This window comes from Mandrillus leucophaeus, unplaced genomic scaffold (assembly GCF_000951045.1).
Source record: "Mandrillus leucophaeus isolate KB7577 unplaced genomic scaffold, Mleu.le_1.0 Scaffold113, whole genome shotgun sequence".
In the NCBI taxonomy this organism is placed as follows: Eukaryota; Metazoa; Chordata; class Mammalia; order Primates; family Cercopithecidae; genus Mandrillus; species Mandrillus leucophaeus.
Window position 1 is genome coordinate 4,220,501 of NW_012099543.1, and position 23,295 is coordinate 4,243,795.

Here is a 23,295-nt window from a genome sequence, read left to right on the forward strand (position 1 = left end):
AAAAAAAAAAAAAAAAAAATCAAAGGGCCCTATGTAATGTAGCATGGAAGATTAAAAATCAGTGTTCAGTGATGGATACAGGAGAAGAGGGAGTGGATAATTATTTCTCTTCCGAAGTCAAAATTACAAATAGTCATTTTTCTCCCTTCAGATCTGCAATACTTAGAAACTATTTCTAAGTAAATAAAATCACCAGGTGTTTTAGTTTGGCAGTTTGAGTATGCTATTTGAGTGATTGTTAGGAATTTCTGAAATGGAGGGTCACACAGCAGGGCATGGCAAGGATGGATTAGAAAAGCAGGATGGTGAACAAGGAAAAGGACTAGGGGCAAGAGGAATGGACTTCAGGAAACAGTCCTAGAACTCATTCATTCAACAAGTATTTATTTGTGCCTGCAGTGCACCTGGCTCTGTGTCAAGCCCTGGAGACACATCATGGTGAACATGATGCAGCCCCTGTTCTCTGTCACAGTTGAGTGTGATATAAAGAAGAAAACAGGTCATTTCACTGTAGCCTATTAAGTGTAGGGTGCTGTGGAGACACCTCTCTGAGACTTGAAAGGACCAGAAGGGGCATGAGGTGAGATCCAAGCCAAGCCCTGAAGCAGGAATGAGTTCCGCCGGAAGGAAACAGCAACCAGGTTCCAGGAGGTGGGAGTGCATGGCAAGCTCCAGGTGATGGCATGTGGCTCAGTATGGGTAGAACTTTGAGAGTGAGAATGGACCAAAGAAACATCAGCTGTAAAGGCAAGCTGGACTAGGTCAGGAAGAGTCTTAGGTGTTTATGTGAAGGAAGGAATTTGGAGGTTTTCTTTAGTACACTGAGGGACTGTTAAAGAGATTCCCTTTAGGAGAAGGATATGAGCAGATATTTGTTATGTGGAGAATTAAAGTCAGCAGAGCTATAGGTAAGAAGGCCAGACAGCTGAACCAGCCTTGTGGGGCTGGAGAAGAGTAGACTCTTTGTAAGAGGTAGAAGGGACAGATTTTTGAGAGATTAAATGTCAGGGTAAACAGCTAATTGCAGTGATTTCAGTTTATGGAGAGAAAGTTGCAAAGAAAGATATGCTTTCCAGATGCTTATGTGAAGGGAAGGGATGTCTAGTTTATATTCACCAGGCTCTGACATAACTCCACAAGGGTATGGTGAAGGCAGAGGCCTGGCTCATACAAGATATTTTCTCTGAGAGGATAGAAATTAAAGACATGTGAGTCATAGTGAGGTAGAGAAGCCAGAGGTGATAGGTACGTTGGAACAAGTTGTAAGCTCTTTCTAGGAAACTAATCCTGAGGTTTAGAAACAAGAATATTAGGAACCAGGTCACTTAGTGAAGCACATCGTTGGGTGTGGAGGCTGTGAACACATGACAGTACCAAGTAGGCTGGTTCTTGGATCCTAGCCACATTAGGCAGTACCATAGCCTAAGGGCTAGAGGCCAGTTTGTAGGAAGAAAGGATTAGCTAAAGGAGGGTGAGAATTCAGACAGGACTTTAGACTTCATCAAAGTAACTGAAAGACTAATGGCTCAGGATAACAGGAGGGAAACATATAGATTGGGGGTGAGGTGAGGGAAGGAGTTGACCTTGAATCTCTACCTTTGAAAGAAAACAGAAGAAGAAAAGAAATTTTGAAATTGGTAGGCAAGATGAGAATTTGGGAGGGTTCAGGAAGGTTAACACCTTCCTGCTAGTTAAGCAGGAGGCAAAGGTATTTTCTTAGAGTGACAAGGATTGCAGGTGGGCGGGAAGGGCAGTATGGGGACATGATTGAAAGCTCAGGCTCCAGGGAACGGAAGACCTTGTCTTCATTCCTGGGCCCATCATGTGCTGGCAGAGTGGCCTCAGGCGTGCTGCTTAAGGTTTGTCATTCTCAGTTGCTTTATACCTAAGGTATGTTCATTGTAGTATCTTTCACCTAGAGTTGTATTAAGGATTAAAGAAATTAATTCACGTAAAGTGTTTAGCATGTAGCAAATGTTCAGTCAAATTTATGATGATGAAGCAATATCGTATAATGGTCAAAAACCAGACTCTGAAGCCAGACCGCCTGAGTTCAAATACTGGCTTCACCAATTACATGCTAGTGGTATGATTTATAAACATAATCATAGCTCACCAAGTGCTCAGTAAATATGTATTCGACTGCATTGACAATAAATATGGAGACTCCATGAACCCGTCTTCCTGTGCTTCCAGTTCTTGCCAATGCGATACTTGTGTTCTACCCATGTGACAAATGGATATGGTAAAATCCTTTGGTAATTTATAAACTAAAGGTGGCGAAATATGTTATCTCTGCCTCAGTTTTCTCATCTGTAAAAGAAGGGGATAATAGTACCTACCTCTTAGGCTTGTAAGTTAAGATAGTTAATAGATGTAATCTCTTAGCTCTGGTACATGGGAAGCATTATATATGTCTAGCGAGGATTGTCATCATTTATCCTTGCTCACCATCATCAGCAGGAATTGAGAAACAGAATTTATAATGGGCACTGTGGGATTGACTGTGTAACTGAGTAAGACAAGTAAAAAGGATAAAAGTAAAGAACAAGTAAAAAAGCACTTAAGACCAACATGAGATTGAAAACTTTTGTAGTAGGGTCAGAACACAGGAGCAGCCAGAAACCTGGAGATAGACCCGAGAAGAAAAATGGTTGGATAAGTTTAAAGTTAGGGTTTATTGCTGGACCATTTGTGAAAGTGTAAGAGAGCCAGTGAGTGGAAGGTATAATAGTACTCTGTTTTGAGAGAATAATGAAAGTCATTGACAAATAACCAGAGAAGGGAATAAACGAACATGTTTTAGACAACTGTTTGGAAGTGGCTTTGATTTTATTCTATTTATTACATTGCCTTATCAATTTGCTTGTTTCTTTTCTCTCTCCTTCCCCATCCAAACAACCTTTCCTGGCTTCTTATTTCTTCTCTGCATATCTCTTTTCAAGCCTTATGTCCCTTCTGCCTTGTAGCAAAACAACATAAAGAAAAGCATAATAAGAAAGCAGAGAAGTATTGTTTCTATGTTCAGTTCTCCACATATTCACTGAACATCTATTCCCTGTCTAGCACAGAGATCTTTGCTCTGACAGATCCAAAAAAAGCATCTGGCATGTTCATTACCCTCAAGGGTCTCTGTGGGAGGAATTCACATGAAATCATTATACATACATTGTACAGGAAAATGATAATTGTCATACAATCAAGTGTCAAAAATTATGGCACAGCCATTAAGTGCTGCAGTGATCAAAAAAGGTGCTCAGAAAGGAGAGAGACATGAACTGAGGCAAACACAGCCTTTTAGAAATGGATGTTCGGAGAGGCCTTGCATAGAGAGGGAGAATGGGGGTGTCGGGGACGGTGTGCAGGCCTGGGAGAGCAGAGAAAGTTCTGCGCAGAAGCATGTGGCGGGTGTGGAGAGCAGGGCAAGCACCAGCCCAGCAGGAGGTGAGTTGAATGGGAGGTAAGGCTGGACACTTAACCCTTACAGAGCATAGCTCAGCAGGTGATCAATACATATGTGTTCAGCAGCATTGAGAGTAAAGGAGGAAGACACATCCATGAGCTTGTCTTCTTGTGTTTCAGCTTCTTGTCAATGTGATCATTATGTTCTAGCCCTGTAATAAGTGCATATAATAAAAACCTTTGTGAATTTGTAAACTGAAAGAGGCAAATACTTTTTTGTTAGGTCTGTTGAAGAATAGGAATTCAGTGACTTTTTGATTAAGAATGTAAACACCTCCATAAAATTACAGGAAAACAGAAGGTTGCATTTTTGGAAGATGTGGTGGGGAACATGTCCTAACTTGCTACTGACCTCTATGTATATAGCTTTTCATCCTCAAGCCACCTCTTTGGCTGCCTTATCTCTTTCAAGGTAGCTTTTGTCTCTGTTTGTAGCCTAGAACAGCATTCCATGTGAGAACCATGTTAAGCTGTCCCAAGGCTAAGCGTCATGGAGTGCAGGTATTAGAGATCTTAAGTATACATATTTCTTTATGAGTTAAAGGCAGAGGGACCAGAACTGCCAGTACAGCTAAGCCCTTCTTTGAATAGTGGGTGCCTTATTAGTATTCATGAAGAGCATATCGATAACATCTTGACAGAGTTAAAGTTTCAACTTGAAGAGCTACTGCTTTTCAATAAGGAACATATTTAAAGACACTTTTTGCATGAATAGTGAGTGAATTGCTTCTAAATGAGTATTACTTTATTGAATGAGATATTTTTCATGTAATCTGTCTACAGTTTAGAATTGTCATTAGAATTACAATAAATAATAATGATTAGCACTTGTAGGGTTTGTATCTTCAAAGAGTTTTATAGTTAATCTAATTTAATTGTCACTTGGCATCATCAGAGATGTGTACTTGCTTTTCTACCATGAAAAGTGGTGTTCCCTTACCAGCCCCTTAATGCTTCCTTTTGGTATTTTCATGGTCTATGAGCTGTTTGTTCTACAGGAAATAGTTAGAGAGTTGCAGATTGAAGAGCTTTATATTAGAGCTCTTTTTCCCAGGTAGCATTTGGGTTCTTTGAGCTAGGTTTCTTGGGTCCAGTTCCAGCTCCTCTACTTGCCGTGTTACCCTGGGCAAGTTACTGAAACCTGTTGCTTTAAGTGGAATTCATCATAGTAACTGCATCAGAGTGTTTTTGTGAGGATTAAATGAGAAAGTAAATATATAGCAATTAAATATTTAATACATGTTAGTTGCATATTAGAATTTTTAAAAACATTTAGGAGCATGTCATTCTGAGAAGCCATATGTGGTTAAGTGTTAGATGAGGAAATTATAAGCCAATAAATACCCTTTTCAGAAACTGCTGTGTAGTAGGCTCCGTGCTAGGCACTGAGACTGAAAAGGTAATGATGGCACCTGCACTCTGAAGGTCACAACCTTTTGTGGACGTGGAGATGTCTTAGTCCATTTTATGTTGCTATAACAATACCACAAACTGGGTAATCTATAATGAACAAAAATTTATTTGGCTCACAGTTCTGGAGACTGGGAAGTGCAAGAGCATGGGGCCAATATTTGGGGAAGGCTTTTGTGCTTCATTATTCCATGGCAAAAGAGCAAGAGAGGGTAAGAGTAAGAAGGGGCCAAACTTGCTTTAATAACAAACTCACTCTGGTGATGACTAATTCACTCCCACAATCACAACATTAATCCATTCATGAGGGCAGATCCCCCATGACCTCATCACCTCTTATTAGGTCCTACCTCCCAACACCGTTGCACTGGGGATTAACTTTGGAGGACACATTTCAACCAAAGCCGGGTACAGGGGAGTTGTCAAAACACTCTAAGTGCTTGACCTAACAAAGTCAAGTAAAGCCAAAGCTCATAGCAGAGTGATGGACTTTGACTTAGGGCTCTCAGATAAAAGAAGAGATATTTGACCTGGGTCTTGGAGGATGAGAAGGACTTTAAGAGAAAATGGGAGACTTTTAAGGTGAGAAGGAGGAAGGCTTCAAATTTGGAGTATTTGCTGTCTTCTGTGGTAGCAGGATCCCTTGAAAGATTGAAAGCAAGGTGTGACTTGAAAGTCCCAGAACTCTTTAGAAAGAATGAAAGCAGGCGGGTCCGATTTGTGTGGAAGTACTAGAGTTTCCACGATGTTACAGTGTCTTTGGGCTGGTTTTTCCTCTCCTCCATAGACTGGAGAAGGCTGTGAAGTTTTGTAGTCCTAGTTGGACCCAGAAGAGACCCTGTTTGTGGTTATAATATGTAGTTGTCTAGCAGTGGTATTTAATGGGCCTCCCATATATACTCTCCTGTTTCACTGGGCATGAATTTTAATGACCGGGATTTGAGTGGAATTTCATTGGACTTTTAGGAAACAATTTAAAATACCACTGTGACACAGTTCAGTGTATACTAATGTTTTAAAGATTGAGGTGTAACTGATTGCCTAAATTGTAAGACAAGACAATAGACGAGAGGATCTTATTCGCAAAATTTATGATGGTGCCAAGGCACTGTTTCTGACTGTGTATCACTCAGACGAAGGAAACTCTCCATCTTCCTTTTTCAGTTTCTGAGGCTGCAGAGTACATCATCTGGACAGCATATGGACTGCTATCAAATGGGAGGCATCTGTGCTCCCTTTTGAATAGCATCTTAGGATGAGTTTAAGTAGCAAATGTTGCCTGTTAAACCCATGCTCCCCAGTCTAAAAAGCTTGTTGAGTAAAGGGGGGATTTGCCAACAGTGAACGGGAATCTTCTAGACACTGTGCTGGGTATTACATATGTGTTCTCACAGTAGAGCTATTATTTAATTTTCACATGAGGAAATATCAGCACAGGTATTAACTTTCCCTTTCCAACAGGTAGTTTGTGGTAGAGGCAGGATTCCAAAGGAAGCCTATCAGGCTGCAGTGTCCTTTTTCATTATTATTATTCTTTTAATAAATATGGCATTTGCTTTGTACTGTTTCCTTCTAAAATCTTTCTTCTTTAAGCTTCTCATGAAGTCCGACCTCAGTAAAGGTCCTTCATGAATGGGCTTGCTACTTTTTTTTTTTTTTTTTTTTTTGATGCAGAGTCTAACTCTTTTGCCAGGCTGGAGTACAGTGGCGTGATCTTGGCTCACTGCAACCTCTGCCTCCCGGATTCAAGTGATTCTCCTGCCTCAGCCTCCCGAGTAGCTGGGACTACAGGTGCACGCCACCACCAACCAGCTAATTGTTGTATTGTTAGTAGAGACAGGATTTCACCATGTTGGCCGGAATGGCACGATCTCTTAACCTCGTGATTCACCCGCCTTGGCCTCCCAAAGTGCTGGGAGTTTACAGACATGAGGCACCACGCTCGGCTCAGGCTTGCTACATTTGAAGAATATGATTAAATGAAGTTTTTCCTAATTTGTCAGTTTACATTGAATTCAGTAGAGGATGTCTATTTAGGGTCACCTGTCCTGCCATACATAGAAAGGGGGCGAAGTGGGGACACATGAGTTTGTTTGTTTTCACCAGATACATGTTGGTAGGTGTTGTAGATCATCATTTGACAGTCTCAGCACCATAATTTGATGATATTTAGTTTTTCAAATACAGAGTCCATTGATAGTTAAATAACCTGATTTCAATGATTCTAAAATTGTAGTGCAGAATGGAAGAAGAACTCCTTTTGAATGAAGTCCAACATTTGCTTCATTTACAGCATATAGATTGTTAGCTTAATTTCCTCTTGTTCTAAGACCAAGAAACCAAACTTTAAAATGTGTGGGCTTTTTAGTGGCAAAATAATTACAAGATTAGTCCTCTGTCACTTTAAAAATTAACAATTTCACCTCCTCCTCATTGTTGAAGTAAGATGAGTGATAACATTGTCTCAAAATTATGCTTTCTTTGCCCTTGTCTTTCCCACTTTTTAAAATCTTTTTTAAATTATTCTCTCTTGCTTTCTCATTACTTCTGAATCCTAATCAGGAACATCATTTCCCTTCACTGTTTTGCATTCTTTCAATAATTTGAAAATAGATCCATACAGAATTAAGAACAAATTAGATAACTATGAATTATTAAAGTGCACAGTTTATACTTTGAGGTATTTCATAGTTATTAGATCAATTATGGTACATTTTTCTTGATTATTTCATCTGAGGTATACTATTTCTAATTCACTTACTGTTTTATTCATCTTCCATACCTGCTAAAAGTGTACCTACTTTGTTCCAGGCCCTGTGCTAGGGGTTGCCAGCCTCATTTCTCTACAAGCCTGTGCATCTGGTGGTTCTCAGACATCACATGCCACCTTGGTCTGTGTGTCTGAGTTGTGCACAGTTTTCAATTCCCTTTCTTTCCCACTTAGAAAAGAATATCTGAATTCAGGAAAGTGTAAGAAATTGTAGTTAATCTTGAAGCTATCTTAGAGAATATAAATAGTGAGTCATCATCACAATTTGGCGCAGGATTTGGTATCGTTGTTTCTGACAGTCCTCACAACTAACTGGTCTTGATCTGATGTGCTAGGATGTTTCTGAGCATATAAGTAGAGTCTCGGAACATTAAAAAAAAGGCCTAGCAATGGAGGTATGATGTATCTAAATAATTACAATTCGTGGGAAAATGTGGTAAGTGCCGTTAGCAATGTAAAGTCTTTCTAATGTATTTCTGGGTGACAAAGATTAATTTCTGGAGTATCAGAAAAGGCATTTTCTCCAAAGTGGTATATGAGCTACGTGGAAAAACTTAGAAGTGAGAGAGGACTGAATGCGATTATTTTGAACCCAGAAAGAAGCCACATATTCCCCTCATTAATTTGATTCTTCAGATCCTGTTTTCTCTTTGAATATTGAAATTATATATATATATATACACACACACAAAGGTACATACATACCCACACATATATACATTCACACATAATTAAATAACAATTTAATTCAAAATTTTGGGGGCTAAAGATGTATTTTTCTCTTGACATTGGCAATTGTTTTACCCTCTCTAGTTGATAGAAACCGCCTTACTTACAGTTTCCCGCTGATTTCTTTTACTATTTAAAATATTAGACCCTCAAATGGGTTTTACTACCACTCAAGCAACTCATCCTGAAGTGATTACTATGCTACAGAAATAACCGTTTCCTCTTTTCTCTACATAACATTGGCATTTCTGGAAATTGGGTTACCTGTGCCAATTTTTATTTGTAGATACAATGGGAATTGTTAAATGGTCTATCAATTCACAAGGTATCTTCTCTTATTAAGAGCACACCAGATACCTAATTCCATTTAGTTTTCGGTAACTTCTTATATTCTTGAGTCAGCCACACAAGTAATTCAATTGTAATTCACACAAGTAATCACACAAGTAATCCAGCATGAGTTTCTTGCTAAGAAAGCCACAAGAGCATGTTTTTCTTTTCCTCCTTTGTTTTTCTTGACTGCAATAGTTTTTAATAAATTAATTCACACAAGTAATTCACACAAGTAATCCAGCATGAGTTTCTTGCTAAGAAAGCCACAAGAGCATGTTTTTCTTTTCCTCCTTTCTTTTTCTTGACTGGAATAGCTTTTAATAAATTAATGATGGCTGGGCGCGATGGCTCACGCCTGTAATCCCAGCACTTTGGGAGGCCAAGGCGGGCGGATCACAAGATCACGAGTTAGAGACCAGCCTGGCCAATATGGTGAAACCCCGTCTCTACTAAAAATACAAAAATTAGCTGGGTGTGGTCGTGGGCGCTTGTAGTCCCAGCTACTCAGGAGGCTGAGGCAGAAGAATCGCTTGAACCTGGGAGGTGGAGGTTGCAGTGAGCCAAGATTGCACGCGCCACTGCACTCCAGCCTGGGCAACCGAGTGAGACTGTCTCAAAAAAAAAAAAAAAAAAAAAATTAATGAGAACTTTTGTTAAAAATGAAGGTTTTTTAGAAAATGATTTTATTAAAATGAGGAGTTTTATTGTAGCACAATAATCACTTCATCAGTAGTAGACTTAGTAAATTGTGGTACATTCATTTTTAGAATATTACACAATTATTTTTAAATTAGAACAATCAACATGTATTGACCTAGATAGAAGAGTATGATATATGCAGCTTAAATTTTTTAATGGCTGTTTATTGATATATTTGTATATTTAAAAAGATGTAGAATGATATAGTCCCTAAGGACATTGAAATTGGTCAAAGTAGTTGGAGGGAGGTTATTAACAGAAGATAATCCAGAAATAGACTCGTATACATGTGATAATTTAATGTAGCACAGAAGGAATAGTGAAAAGCTGGATTATTTAATAAATGGTATTGGTATAGTTGGCTATTTTTTAAAAAAGAATAAGCTAGATCCTTACCTCACTTACTTTATTAAAATGAATCCCAGGTTGATCAAGTATTTAAATGTTTAAGTTGAAGTTGTACAAGTTCTAGGAGAAAACATTGGTGAATATTTGTTTGAAGTAAGACCTAGGCATGACCCAGAATCCAGAAACAAGGCAGACAGATAAATTTGCCTGTATCATATTCTCTGAATGGCTTGAGAACTACATGAATCTTTATATTATGTGTTCATCAGTCCCAGTTTCTGTTTTAATATGATGTTAAAAGTTTAATGGTATCACTTCTCAAGTATTTGGACTAATGCAAACATAGTGAGCAAACAGGCTGCTACTTGGTGATTTTAGCAACTGTACTTATGTTTGTATTGTCAGCATTCATGAACCATTTAAACCGATGGCATTTAATTGTATTGTTTGAGTTTTTCCATGACAGTAATTTCTGTTTTAACATTACTTTGAATGAATGAATGAGAAGTAACATCAGAAAAAAAGTTGTGAGAAAACATACAGGAAACTAACATGCAGTTCCCTCTGGACCATGGTGCGGGAGGAGAGGGCAAACCTCATTTTATGCGATTTTCACCTGTTTAATAGAAATATGTATTGCTTTTCTCAAGGAATAGAACTATTTTTTACATCATTGAAAAGTAATTCAGAGTTTTAGGCTTCTAAACGATTTTTGTCACGTTGATAGCTTGGCCATTTCTTAGCTTAGCCAACTGCCCAAATCTAAAACTTTGGATTCTTACAAATTACTCATTTTATTTAGTAATGTTATAAGCACAGATTTAACATGGTATAGAATGCAAAATACATGTAAATTGTTATAGTAAAATAGCCATCAGAGAATGCCTGGGGAGCAAGTCCCTGTGAACTCTTTAACTCTCTTGGGAGGCATCCGTCATGTTCTTCTGATGGGAAATTGAGAAATGCTTCCCTGAGTAGATACACACAAGTGAAGGTAACTGGTAATATTCTTAAGCTTACTGGGATTTTAGGTTCTGAAGCTGTGTAGCGGAGGGAAGTAGATTTCACAAAAGGCAAATTTTATTAGTTCCATTTGGCCCGCTAAGGTGAATGTTTCATTATGTATTTTGGATTCCCACTGAGTCCAGTAAATGAGCTAGTAGATAGTTTAGTCATTAAAATTATAATTAATACTAAGGGAGCTAAATAAACTAATTTTAATCAAATTTACTTTGATTTATCTCAGTGTCTCTCTTTCTCTCCCTGTCTCCCTGTTTCTGTCTCTCTCTCTTCCTATTACAGGTCACAGTAATGAAAGGCAGTAATAGAAATAAGGATCATTCAGCAGAAGGAGAAGGGGTTGGAAAACGACCAAAACGAAAGTGTCTTCAGTGGCATCCATTGCTAGCAAAGAAACTTCTTGATTTTTCAGAAGAGGAAGAAGAGGAAGACGAAGAGGAGGATATTGACAAGGTAAGTCCTATATTTACTGTAGAAGTTTCGAGTTTATTAGAGCAAATCATAATATTCTAGAAACAATAGTGAACATGAATGATATTACGAAAGATGTGTTTCCAAAAGCCTGTATAGCTTGAATCCTGTTCAATTACTTAGTGTACATTTTTATTCCAATTCTTGATTGCTCTTGAAGTATTTGTACTTCCTAATAGTGTAGACTGAGACACAGCCTTTTAAATACTATTTTTGTCACCTAACCAATGATTTGTGAGTAATATTCAAATACATTGAGATGGGGATGTTCCTAAAACTTGATGTGCTCATCTGACATTCTACCCTGTGGCTTTTCTGGCCTCTCTGTCTTGGCTTCTGGCCTCGCCCTGCCACCCTTGGCAATCTTAGAACTGCTCTGTTTGTCTCTATCCCTGGCGTTCGTAGCTTCTGGCTTCACTTGCCCCCAGTCTTTGTAACGACTCATTCCTCCTAGTCCTCTTCTCTGGAATCAGGCCTCAGCAGCTGGCTCTCAGTCACATAGCCATGCAGGTGACTTAAGAATCATCTCGGCCAGGCACGGTGGCTCACACCTGTAATCCCAGCGGTTTGGGAGGCCGAGGCAGGCAGATCACGAGGTCAGGAGATCAAGACCATCCTTGCTAACACGGTGAAACCTTGTATCTACTAAGAATACAAAAAAACTAGCTGGGCGTGGCAGTGTGCGCCGGTAGTCCCAGCTACTCGGGAGGCTGAGGCAGAGAATGGAGTGAACCCGGGAGGCGGAGCTTACAGGGAGCCAAGATCGCACCACTGCACTCCAGCCTGGGTGACAGAACAAGACTCTGTCAAAAAAAAAAAAAAAAAAAGAAATCATCTCAAGTGTTTGTCGCACCCAACACATTCAAAGTCAAAGGATTTTCTTCATGGCGCTTATTGCTATTTGCCATGTATTTAGCTGTATACTTCTTTATGTCTGTCTTCTCTCAGACCAGAATAGAAACTCAGTATAAAAACAGGGGCGTTGGCTGTCTCGTCCTTTCCTCTTGCCTCAGAACCAAGAATGGTGCCTGGCACATAGTAGGTATTAAATATAGATGTATGCTGAATGAAATAATAAATAAGTACATATTTTGTGTCACTACAAATTTTATAAACATGTTTTTAATATTTTTCAGGCCTTCAACATCCATTCAGTCTCTTCTTGGCTTTCAGCAGGAATTAAAAACATTTTTCCTCTTTTTCAGATATCACCTGGATACCCTCTAAAGCCTCTCTTACTGGTGACCTTTTCTCCTTTTTCACAGAGAAAATAGAGGCCACCAGAAGTTACTCTTTTAGCTTCTTGTACACACCTCTGTAATTGTCTCACTCCTTACTAATCTTTCCTTCCGCTTTTCCTGTTTCAGAGAAATAGGTTTTATTCTTCTTACTTGAGGGTATTATCGAGCTTATTCTTAGTTTCATTTTTTAAACACATTTGCATGTGTTGATCACTTGTTCATTGAAGCAGTCTCCTGTTTCTGTGAGGGCACCCACTCCTGTTTCTCTTTCTTCTTTCCTTTGGCCACCCACACGTGTTTCTATTTATCCTTTCTTTTTCTTTTTTGAGATAGGGTCTCACTCTGTTGCCCAGGCTAGAGTGCAGTGGCACCATTTCAGCTCACTGCAGCCTCCATCCACTTCCCGGGCTCAAGCAGTCTTCCCACCTCAGCTCCCTGAATAGTTGGGACCACAGGCACACACCACTAAGTCCAGCTAATTTTGTTTATATTTTGTGAAGTCAGGGTCTCACTATGTTGCCCAGGCTGGTTTGGAACTCATGGCTTCAAGCAATCCTCCCTTCTCAACCTTTCAAAGTGCTGAGATTATAGCATGAGCCACCATGTCTGGCCCCTCTTTCTATTTCTACCTTCCCCATTGTTCCTTCCCAGTTTCTTTCAGTTAATGTCCCTGCATTATTTTCCCCTCAAATGATGATGTTCCCTGGGCCTCCAATCTTAATTTCTATCTCCATCCTGGGCTTTTCTTCTGAACTGTGAACTCATATTTCTATTTACTTGGCATATCCATTTAGATATCAACTAGGAATCTCAGTTTGAATGAATTCAAAACTAAGCTTTTGCTTTTCTTCTCCCAACCTTCTCCTGCATCTTCCCTTTCGCAGTAAAGCGCAACTGCAACATTCCAGTTTGTCAGACCTGAGACCTTGTAGTTCGTACTTTACTGCTTTATTTTGCTCGAACTTCACATCCATCCATTAGCAAATCCTCTCAAACTCTACCTTCAAAATACGTTCACCGTTTTGTTGCCCTTTTAACAGTTCCTTCATGTACCACCTTGATCCAAGCCACCACCATTTCTAGCAGCAATTATTGTATCTACCTCTCTCTCTCCCAGCCTCTGCTCATGCCCTTCTGCGGTCCATTGTCAACAAAGTAGCCAGAGGAGTCCCTTCAAAATGTAAGGCCAGTTGTGCTGCTCCTGTTTCTATGAGGTCACAGGCTCTGTGCTTACTGCTGTCTGTGCTCACTGTGTGCTCACAGCATCTAGTAGAGTGGCTGGCTCATAGCAGGAACCCAGTAAATATTTATTGGGGGAAGGATTAAAGTCATTGAGTCCTCTTCTCTTTTCACTCACACTCAGTGATCTAGTCCATACTTTTAGTCTTAGCACCTTCTGTTTATTGGCATCTCATTGTTATCCTGCAGACATAGGTATCCACACAGCATTCCCCATAGCCACTTCAAATTCAGCCTGCCTAGCACTGATCTCTGCGCTCCACCAGGCCTGATTTCTCTCGTTTGAGAATAAGTTTTTTTTGTTGTTGTATATGAAGAAACTTTGCCACCCAAGCTAGAATCATTCTTCCTTTTTCTGCCTTCAGATCCAATTAGTTACCAGCCACTCTTGGTTCTGCCTCATAAATATTGTCCCTGTTCTCACTTCTCTGTTCCCATTACTGCTGTCTAGATTTCAGCCCTATCCCTTTTTTGCCTGGACAGCTGGGATAAATTTTTGACTGGGTTCTCTAGTTTGGGTTGCTTCTAGTTTTACTCTTAAAATTTATGCTGTTGTTAGAAGTTATCTCCTTAAAATTACAATCTAATGATGCCCCTCCACTGCTTAAAATCACTCATGGCTCTCCATTACGTCGATCCAGCTGTGGGGACTAGTGTCGATTTTTCTTAGAAAATATTAATGAGCTCCTGGGGAAAGAAAAGTAAGTTCGAAACTCTAAGACAGTTTTTATTTCTATTTTGTTATTCATATATTTATATATTTGCTTTTTGATTAATAATTACATTAAATAGCAATTAAAACATTTTTCAATGTTCATAGTTGGCAGAATAAAAAGTTGACAAACTGTGTCAAATCACATGTTTTTATTGGTCCATATAGTTCCAAACTACTGGTTTACATGATCAAAAGCACGCGTGTAAATATGGCAGAGCACATTCTTCCTGAAGTGCGCAGATCATCTTCTGCATCCTTGTCTCGCAAAGCCCTGTTCTCTTTTACATACCAGTATTGTTGAACTGCAAGTTGATGTTCAGATAAACCAGCAAGCCTTAATACCTGTTGGTTCCCCATGTCTCTCCATTGACGACTTGACACATTCTGATTTGTTTCTCCTTTTTTTAATTTTTAATTTTTTAATTAAAAAAAAATTTTTTTTTTCTTTCTTTCTTTTTCTTTCTTTTTTTTTTTCTGAGACAGAGTCTGGCTCTGTCACCCAGGCTGGAGTGCAGTAGTGTGATCTTGGCTCACTGTAGCCTCCTCCTCCCAGGTTCAGGTGATTCTCTTGCCTCAGCCTCCAGAGTAGCTGGGATTACAGGTGTCCGCCACCACACCCAGCTAACTTTTGTATTTTTAGTAGAGACTGGGTTTCACGATGTCGCTCTAACCGGTCTTGAACTCCTGACTTCAGGTGATCCACAGCCCCCATTGACCTCCCAAAGTGCTGAGATTAGAGCCACCACACCTGGCCTGATTTGCTTCTCAAAATTTAGCTCGGGCAACCTTTTCCAGGGAGGCCTTCTTGCACTTCTTCCCGTCCACCAGTGCTTTGTTACGTTGCTGGTTTCTTGTCGCAGTCAGCATACTGCTTTTAAATTTATGTTCGTATGTTTTTCTCCCTCCCAAAACATGAGGTCCTTTGTCCATCTGTTACACGCTAAATTTTATAATTTAGTAACTGAATGAAAAGTTACTCTTTTCTGAAGGGTGGAAATATAATTGCTTCTTCATCTTATATATTAATAGTACACTTTTTAGTTTTTCTTAGCTTCCTAGTTTCAGAATGCTAAATAAAACTCCCTTGAAAAATGCAAATTATTGTTACTATTATATACATAATGAGGAAGATAAATATGTAGCCTTCACCCCCAATAATAATTCCTAACATATCTCCAAATTAGATGGCTGTAGCCTCAAGATTTTTTCCGTACTCTTTGTGTTTGCAGGTAATTAATGATTAATTGATTGCATTTGCAATACTTAACGGCAAAAGATTTTTTTTTTTTTTTTTTTTTGAGACAGAGTCTTGCTCTGTCACCAGGCTGAAGTGTAGTGGCACAATCTTGGCTCACTGCAACCTCCGCCTCCTGGGTTCAAGCAATTCTCCTGCCTCAGCCTCCCAAGTAGCTGGGACTACAGGCACATGCTACCACTCCCAGCTAATTTTTGAATTTTTAGGAGACATAGGGCTTCACCATGTTGGCCAGGATTATCTCAATCTCTTGACCTCATGATCCTCCCACCTTGGCCTCCCAAAGTGCTGGGATTACAGGCGTGAACCACTTGCCTGGCCAAGACTTTTTAAAAATACCAGTTGGATTAAGCAGGTGATTAGTCCTAAAGTATCTGCTTGTAACAATTGCCCAATAAACATTGTAATAAAAGAACATGGTTGCCTTACAGTTGTCGTTCTCAAAGAGTGTTCCTCAAACCAGTAATATCAGCATCACGTAGAAACTTGTTAGAGATACAAATTCTCAGGACCCGCTCCATATCTCAGAATCGGAAATTCTGGGAATGGGACTTAGCTGTGTTTTAACAGAACCTCCAGGGATTCCAGTGCATACTCAAGTTCAAGAATTAACCACTCTACTGCATAATGCAGGCTAATGGTTACAAGTTGCGTATCCCTAATCCGAAAATTCAAAACACTTCTGGTCCCAAGCATTTTAGATAAGGGATACTTAACCTGCAATGTGTCCTGCTTGATTTTAATTTTGAAACCAGAAATTAAGGAAATGGGCTTAGTAAACATTGTGAACTTCTGTTTATAGTTACATTGTTTCTAAGAAACATTATAGAATCATTTTAGCCTTATAAAATATTTTATAATCATAATATGTTCTGAGATTCTGTAATCAGAGATGTGCTTTAAGAAAGTTAACCTGGCAGCCATATGCAAGAAGTATTGTAAAGAAGATGAAAAACGGAAAGACTAGGCATAGGCCAAAGTGGTACTAGGGCAGTGGGAATGAGAATTACCCAGATGGAATGGACAGATTCGGAGCTTTGTGGAAGTCGTTGAAGACCTTTAACAATGATTGAATGAAATGTAGGAAAAAAGAGTATTCAAAATTGATTTTGAATATTTAAGCCTAGAGGAGTTTATTCCTATCACCAGAGCATTTCACTAAACAAGAAAGCTTGAAATTTACAAGTTTGAAGATTTATTGTATAGTTCTTCTTTCAAATAATCATATTAAATATCGATTTTGATTTTTATATACAAGACTCTACTTGTGATACTTGCAGAAACATTGAGTAGTCTATATTACCTTTTTATTTCTTACTTTCATGATAAATATTGTCATATTATTAGCTGTAGAAAAAGGCACTTTTCAAAGCAGAGAAAGACACAGCTACTATTCATATATTTTATGTGGGTATTGTTAATCTTGATACCCATTAACCATAGAATGGGTTTATTCATTCAACAATTAGTTAAGTATTAATATTATATCAGACATTGAGCTAGGCACTATGGTTGTAAAGGTGAATAAGAGCTTTTGTCCTCAAAGAGCTCACTGTTTAGTGAGAGAGAAAATAATGTAAGCAATTATAACACAATGTAATATATGCTGTAATAGAGACATGCACAGGTTGCTATAGAAACTAAGCAGAGGGCTACATCATAAGTTAGTTACCAGCCATGAACAGTGGTTGTTGATTTTTTAAAATTACATTTTTTTTGATGTGTAAATTGTTTAAATGGAGCTAAGAAAAAATGCAATTTGCAAACCAAGACTAACTGTTAAGTCAAAATTATCCAAAACATGTTAAAGATCTGGCTTTGTTTTTGGTGGTAATAGGTTCAACTTCTTGGGGCCGATGGCCTAGAGCAAGATGTTGGTGAAACTGAAGATGATGAATCACCAGAGCAGCGAGCCCGGAGACCAATGAATGCATTTCTTTTATTTTGCAAACGCCATCGCTCTCTTGTACGTCAGGAACACCCCAGGCTTGATAACCGAGGTGCTACCAAGATACTAGCTGATTGGTGGGCTGTTCTTGATCCAAAGGAAAAGCAGAAATACACAGACATGGCCAAGGAGGTAGGTTACAATGACAAGGTATTCTGATAGCTAAAAGCAACCAGTCCTGAAACTCCCAGTCAACAAATATGAAGCACCTGTTGAAGGTCTAGCAATGAGAAGGTGAATCATGAATCAAATGTTAAGCAAAACCATAAGTGCGCTCTTTGTATGACTTGTTCCTGTTCCCCTGCCTCCAAGTCCATGTAGAAATGCTGGTGGAGGTGCCAAGAACAATATATTAACAAGAAGTTTTTTCTCGTTGTCTATACCCCACTGATTGATATAAGGGATTGATTTATTGTGAAGGTTTATTATGAATAGTTTACAGTGAGTGGTGATTTGTTTATTTATTATGGTAATTTATTATGAATGGCGACTTTTTTTTTTTTTAAGTTTTTCTAGAAACTCTACTTTTATTGTCAGAGAATGCCCATGGTAAAGCTGACAATCTTAGGTTACTCTAGTTATATCATGGGAAAGAGTCTTGATCTAGTTCTGATGCTAAGTAGCTTTGTGACCATATCCATAAGTCAACCTCTACATCTCAGCTTCTTTTTTTTCTTTTCCTTTTCTAATGTGATTGGAATGAGAAAGTTGGACAAAGATTTGTATCCTTTCTGATGGTAACATTTTTTGATTTTGTAATAAACAAAATTATCAAGAAATATGCTTTGACTTGTTTCTGTTCTGTAGGTAGTGCCGTATGAATATTTAAAACCAATAAATGATTGACTGCCAGTGGAACAGGATGTACTGCGAGGTGTGCATGCCTGTAAATACTGTGTAGGCAGTAGTTAGTGGGAAGCATTTCCATGCTGGAAGGCTATTCAGAAAGGTGGGACATTAATCACTTCCAGAATGATAGCAGTTACTAAATTTCTTCAAAAATTGTATCATAGTTCTTTTACTGTATTTGGAATTAATGTGAGACCATTATACATTTAAATGTATTGTGATGGATTTAGCTCTGAGTAATAAGCAAAGCAATATTATTGTGGCTAAACTTGACAGGAATAATTCTAATATTATTTCCTCAGCATTGCAACTTGCAAAAAGATCTTGGTTCATGAAAACCCCTGTCACCCAAACACTTGGTTGAGTTTTATCAAAAAATGAACCAGCAGGGGACAAAATACAGTTTCAAGACATTTTAGTAGACATCTCAGTATGTGAAAAAACAATTCTTCCAGGTGCTGTGCCTTTATTGAGTTAATTAGCTAAAAACATCAACATTAAACATAAAAATTTTAAAAAATACAACATAAAAATTTCTTAAGAAATGTTCATGGAAATTTGAATCTTGAGTAAATTATTAGCATAGTTGCTACTATGAATTAGAATTAGTAATTATATTAGCATAATTATTAATTTATTAGTATTAATATAATTATTAATTGTAATAGTATTAATGATTATAATGATTGTTAATTATAATAGTATTAATAATTATATAATTAATCATATAAGACTTCAAGAATTGACTGTTAAAGACAGGATTTTAACTATATAGGGCCTGTGGAAAATTTAAAATCAATTATAGTAACCTACATGATTTTAAATATTTCATTAGATTCCCATAGCGTAACAGTAATTAACAGTAAAACTTTCCCATTAAATAGTCTTACATTTTTCATAGTCATTCTTATATAGTAAAATAAATAATTATCTGAAACCTCATAGGGAAATGCATAAGCTTCCTATAATTAAACACTTGAGTTTGTTTTAGATTGCCGTTTTGGGATAACATGCAGCCTGTCCCCAGTATATTGTTTGTTTTTTCTTAAAAACGCCTAATTTATAAACCCAGTAGGTGGCCACTTTTAAGAAGAGGAAGTATTATTTTCATATAGGAAATCCCTTACTAATTACTTAATTAGGTTCACAATATTTGCCATTGTGGCACTAAAATGAAATCTGTTAAGGTGGCCCAGTGCAATCTACTAAATGTGGAGACTGTAACTGATGTTCCACGTTATAATTTGCCTTGTTTGTAGTTGCTGTTATGAAATGTTGCTTCATTTCTACTGCAAAGTGTAGAAGATTCAGCTACTTTCAAAATTATTACACAATTGGTCCCTAGTTGTAAGTGATTCCTACTTGTTTCAGCTTACTTTCTAAATGATTTTGCAGTTACATTAAAGTGCATATAATTGTGCTGGTGCTTTTTATGTTAATATTGCAGCCTTAATTGGAATGTCAGTTCAGTGAACAAATACTTAATAAGTGCCTTTAATTTGGCCAGATTTTGTGATAGTAGCTAGCGATACAACGCCGTTAATAAATGTGGTCTGTTTTTCAAGACTCCCCCAACACACAATCATTTTTAAAACTCTTTTTAGATGTGTAATCTTTAAATTTTAAACCTCAAATTTTAGATGTTGTCCATTAGGGTGCAAGACAGATTCTTTCAGCATAGTGTGTGGATGGGGGTGTGAATGCTTAGGTGGTGTTTGCCAGTATCTGTCCTGCCATTATCAATTGAGTGAGAAATGTTTTCTTTTTCTTGCTGTTTTTAAAAGAAGTATATTTTAAAAGCAAGAGTGAGTAATAATACAACTTTGAAAAGATTGCCTGTTTACCTGTTCATGAAAATTTCCTCTGACCCCTTTCCTTGCTCCTGATTATCTTATATTATTGCATCTGGTAAGACAAAGCACCTGTTCTGGGATTTGTTTTTAGTTTCTTAAATTATTTCCCAGAACTAATTTCAGTTGCTGGAAAAAAACGGCTGATTGCGGGTTTTGTGTTCTCTGATGAACCTTATTAGAGCAATAATTCGTTAGTAATTTTAAGAAGACTATTCAAAGGTTACAACCTGGGTTGCTTTCTTAAATTCACTAATGTACATGATGATACAGTGTTGTGGATGTTCACAGGTTCTAATTTTTGAACGTGTGACTGCCAGTTAGGAGGCACAGAAACAATTATATCTTTCCTTTTAACATCTTCATGTATGTACTCTTACAGGAATACAGATCTCTGCATTTTTGCCTACAATACTGCTGGAACCTTCTATTTGTCATTTAAACTAATTATCATAATGAATTAAGAATAAATTGAGAGGATCACACATCTTGAACCTCAGCTAGAACACAGTACAAAGAGGAGGGAAGGATTTGGAAAGCTTAAATAATTTGAATGACCTTTATCATACCCATTGTTTTAGCATCATAGGCATGAGACAGAATGTGTGCATTTATTGATTGATTGGTCCTTTTTGTGCTTAGCATATAACGTAAGCACCAACCTGTAAAGTGAGTTAAGATTATTCCCATTTTTCAGAGCAGGAACCTAAGGAGTTAGTGTCTTGACCAACCATACATTTAGTATACAGTGGAGCTGGGATATTCTTTCCCATTTGACTCCTGTTTGTTCTTCTAATAGGTATATCACCCTGTCCACTTTAGATGCCTGAAAGATAAGTATATTGGGGTAATTATGGCAAGAATGGTAACAATAAAATGTCATGAGTCTTATGGGAAGAATCTGCTTGTGCTGGGGAGGGAAGTAGGTGGAAGTGGATCAGGAAAGGCTTTACAAAGTAGGCAGAATTTGGCCTGGGTTTTCGTATAAGGATTCAGAGAAAAGGAAAAGGGTAAGAGTAGGTGTGGGAAACTGAAATCAATTTCAGGAACCAGATAGTTTGTTTCACCTGGAGCCTAGGTTATGCATAGAAGAGTAACAGAAAATTGTGATATAAAGGTAAATAAGGCAAAAACCCACGAGAGACCAGACTTAAAAGTTTGGAGGTTCAGCTGTATGCCAATAAAACAGCTATGGAATTAAATGTAGTAAAATGCAACTTGAAGTGAACTATACTAGCCCTTTGAAAGTGTTGGTATCTATTTTTGTCAATATTCTGGGAAAGGTTTTGACCACCACAAAATTCCATGGGTTTTTTATTGATTAGTTCTTTTATGTTTCTTCCAGACAAAACGTATCTATTTTTTAGTATTTATTTTCAGCTGAGATAATTTTTGTAAAGACCATTCATTCCCTTGTTTTGGATTCATCAGATATGGACTCTTTTCCAAAGAAAATACTCTCTCATTTTCTCTTGTATTATACTCTGGAGAAATTTTCTTAACTGTTATACATCATGCTTAACAAATAGTATAATTTGTATTCTAGCAAGCATGCTATTGCACTTTGCCTACTATTAGAGTAGCACCTCATTTATCCAGCATTCTGAGAAACAGCTGCTATACCTAAATGATTTCCACAGAGATGAAACTTTACTCTTCTTTTAAAAACTTTTATTTTATATATTTATCCTAGAAATTTCATTAAAATTTTGTTTACATACTTTCTCAAAGTATTCAGAACATCTTTTGACTTTTTTTGAAACCTTTAACTTGTTATTTCCACAGGAATTACTTTATGATCTGTGACTTGATGAGACTTTTGTGAATAGTGTTTTGTCTATTAGTAATTCTCAACTATTTTATTCTTTTGAATATCCTCTCCGCTTTTCCATGGTAGTTTTGTTTTTTGTTTTGTTTGGGTTTTTTGCAGGGGTTGGGGAGTCCACCCTCAGCTAGCACTTGCCATTTCTCTCCTTCGTCAGCCCCCTTTTGCTGCTTCTAATCAAATGGCTTATACTTTTTGAGTATGGTTTAATTAGGGACCCCACCACATTTGTGGGATATAGATAGTAAACCTAAAGATGTCAGCTTTATGTTTCACAACATTGCTTGCTTCTGAGACCTTTTCCATTCCTGTGTTCTAGATATTAGAACTTTCTTACTGTGTTTAAAGAAATATTCAGATGTTTGCTTTTGGTATGATAATAATAACTTTGTGAACATTGCTATATCATGTCCAGGTTCTTTTATAAACATTTAAATGTTTATAAACTCATTTTATTAAGTTACATTATTAAATTCTAACTCATTTAACCTCCCTTCTCATACTGTTTTGAATTGCCACATCTGTAAAATGGCAATTAAGATGCCTGCCCTCACAAAGTTGATGTAAAATACAAATAAGGAAATATATGTACAAGCATTACATAAAGTTTAAAACTCTATGCAAATGTTTGTTTTAGGGTTATTTCTGATAAGCGGCTTTATGTTGTTTCTGTTTCATACTTCTCTATCTACATGATTATTATTTTTATTATGAACTGTTAATACATTGAAGGCCTACTGAAATGCAAAAATTAGTCTTTGAAACACAAAAATGAACAAAACTAAAAATATCATTTGCCCAGTTTGGCCAATACTATTCAGTGTTATTACTAGCTTTTAGCAACATAGATGTTTAATTAAGTGAACTATTTGATTTTGAATTATTAGTCCATTTGCCAATTGTTTAGTAAACACTTGTATTTAAATATTCAAATAAATTTATAAAGACTATAAAAACTCCGTAACTAATGAGGAATAAATTGAGAATTTAAACTGTGTCTCTCAAAACTCGTTTTAGTATTTGGTTTCAGATGTTAATTTTTAGATTGACAGATCTTAGTAGACAGATCACTGTCTACTTTTTAAAAAGTAACAAAATTACATTTTTAAATAAATTCTGAAATTTCAATTT

The 23,295-nt window shown here is 37.4% G+C and overlaps 1 protein-coding gene across 4 annotated transcripts in view; it reads left to right on the plus strand.

Annotated features, from left to right (window-relative positions):
- BBX (bobby sox homolog (Drosophila)) overlaps nt 1–23,295 on the plus strand; it is a 282,596-nt gene that overhangs the window by 168,045 nt on the left and 91,256 nt on the right. For all 4 annotated transcript variants that reach the window (XM_011995361.1, XM_011995374.1, XM_011995367.1 and 1 more), the window contains 2 exons: nt 11,054–11,224; nt 17,530–17,772. In XM_011995361.1, the coding sequence (XP_011850751.1) occupies nt 11,063–11,224; nt 17,530–17,772 (405 nt within the window). In that variant the 5' untranslated portion in view covers nt 11,054–11,062. The remainder of the gene's footprint in view (nt 1–11,053; nt 11,225–17,529; nt 17,773–23,295) is intronic.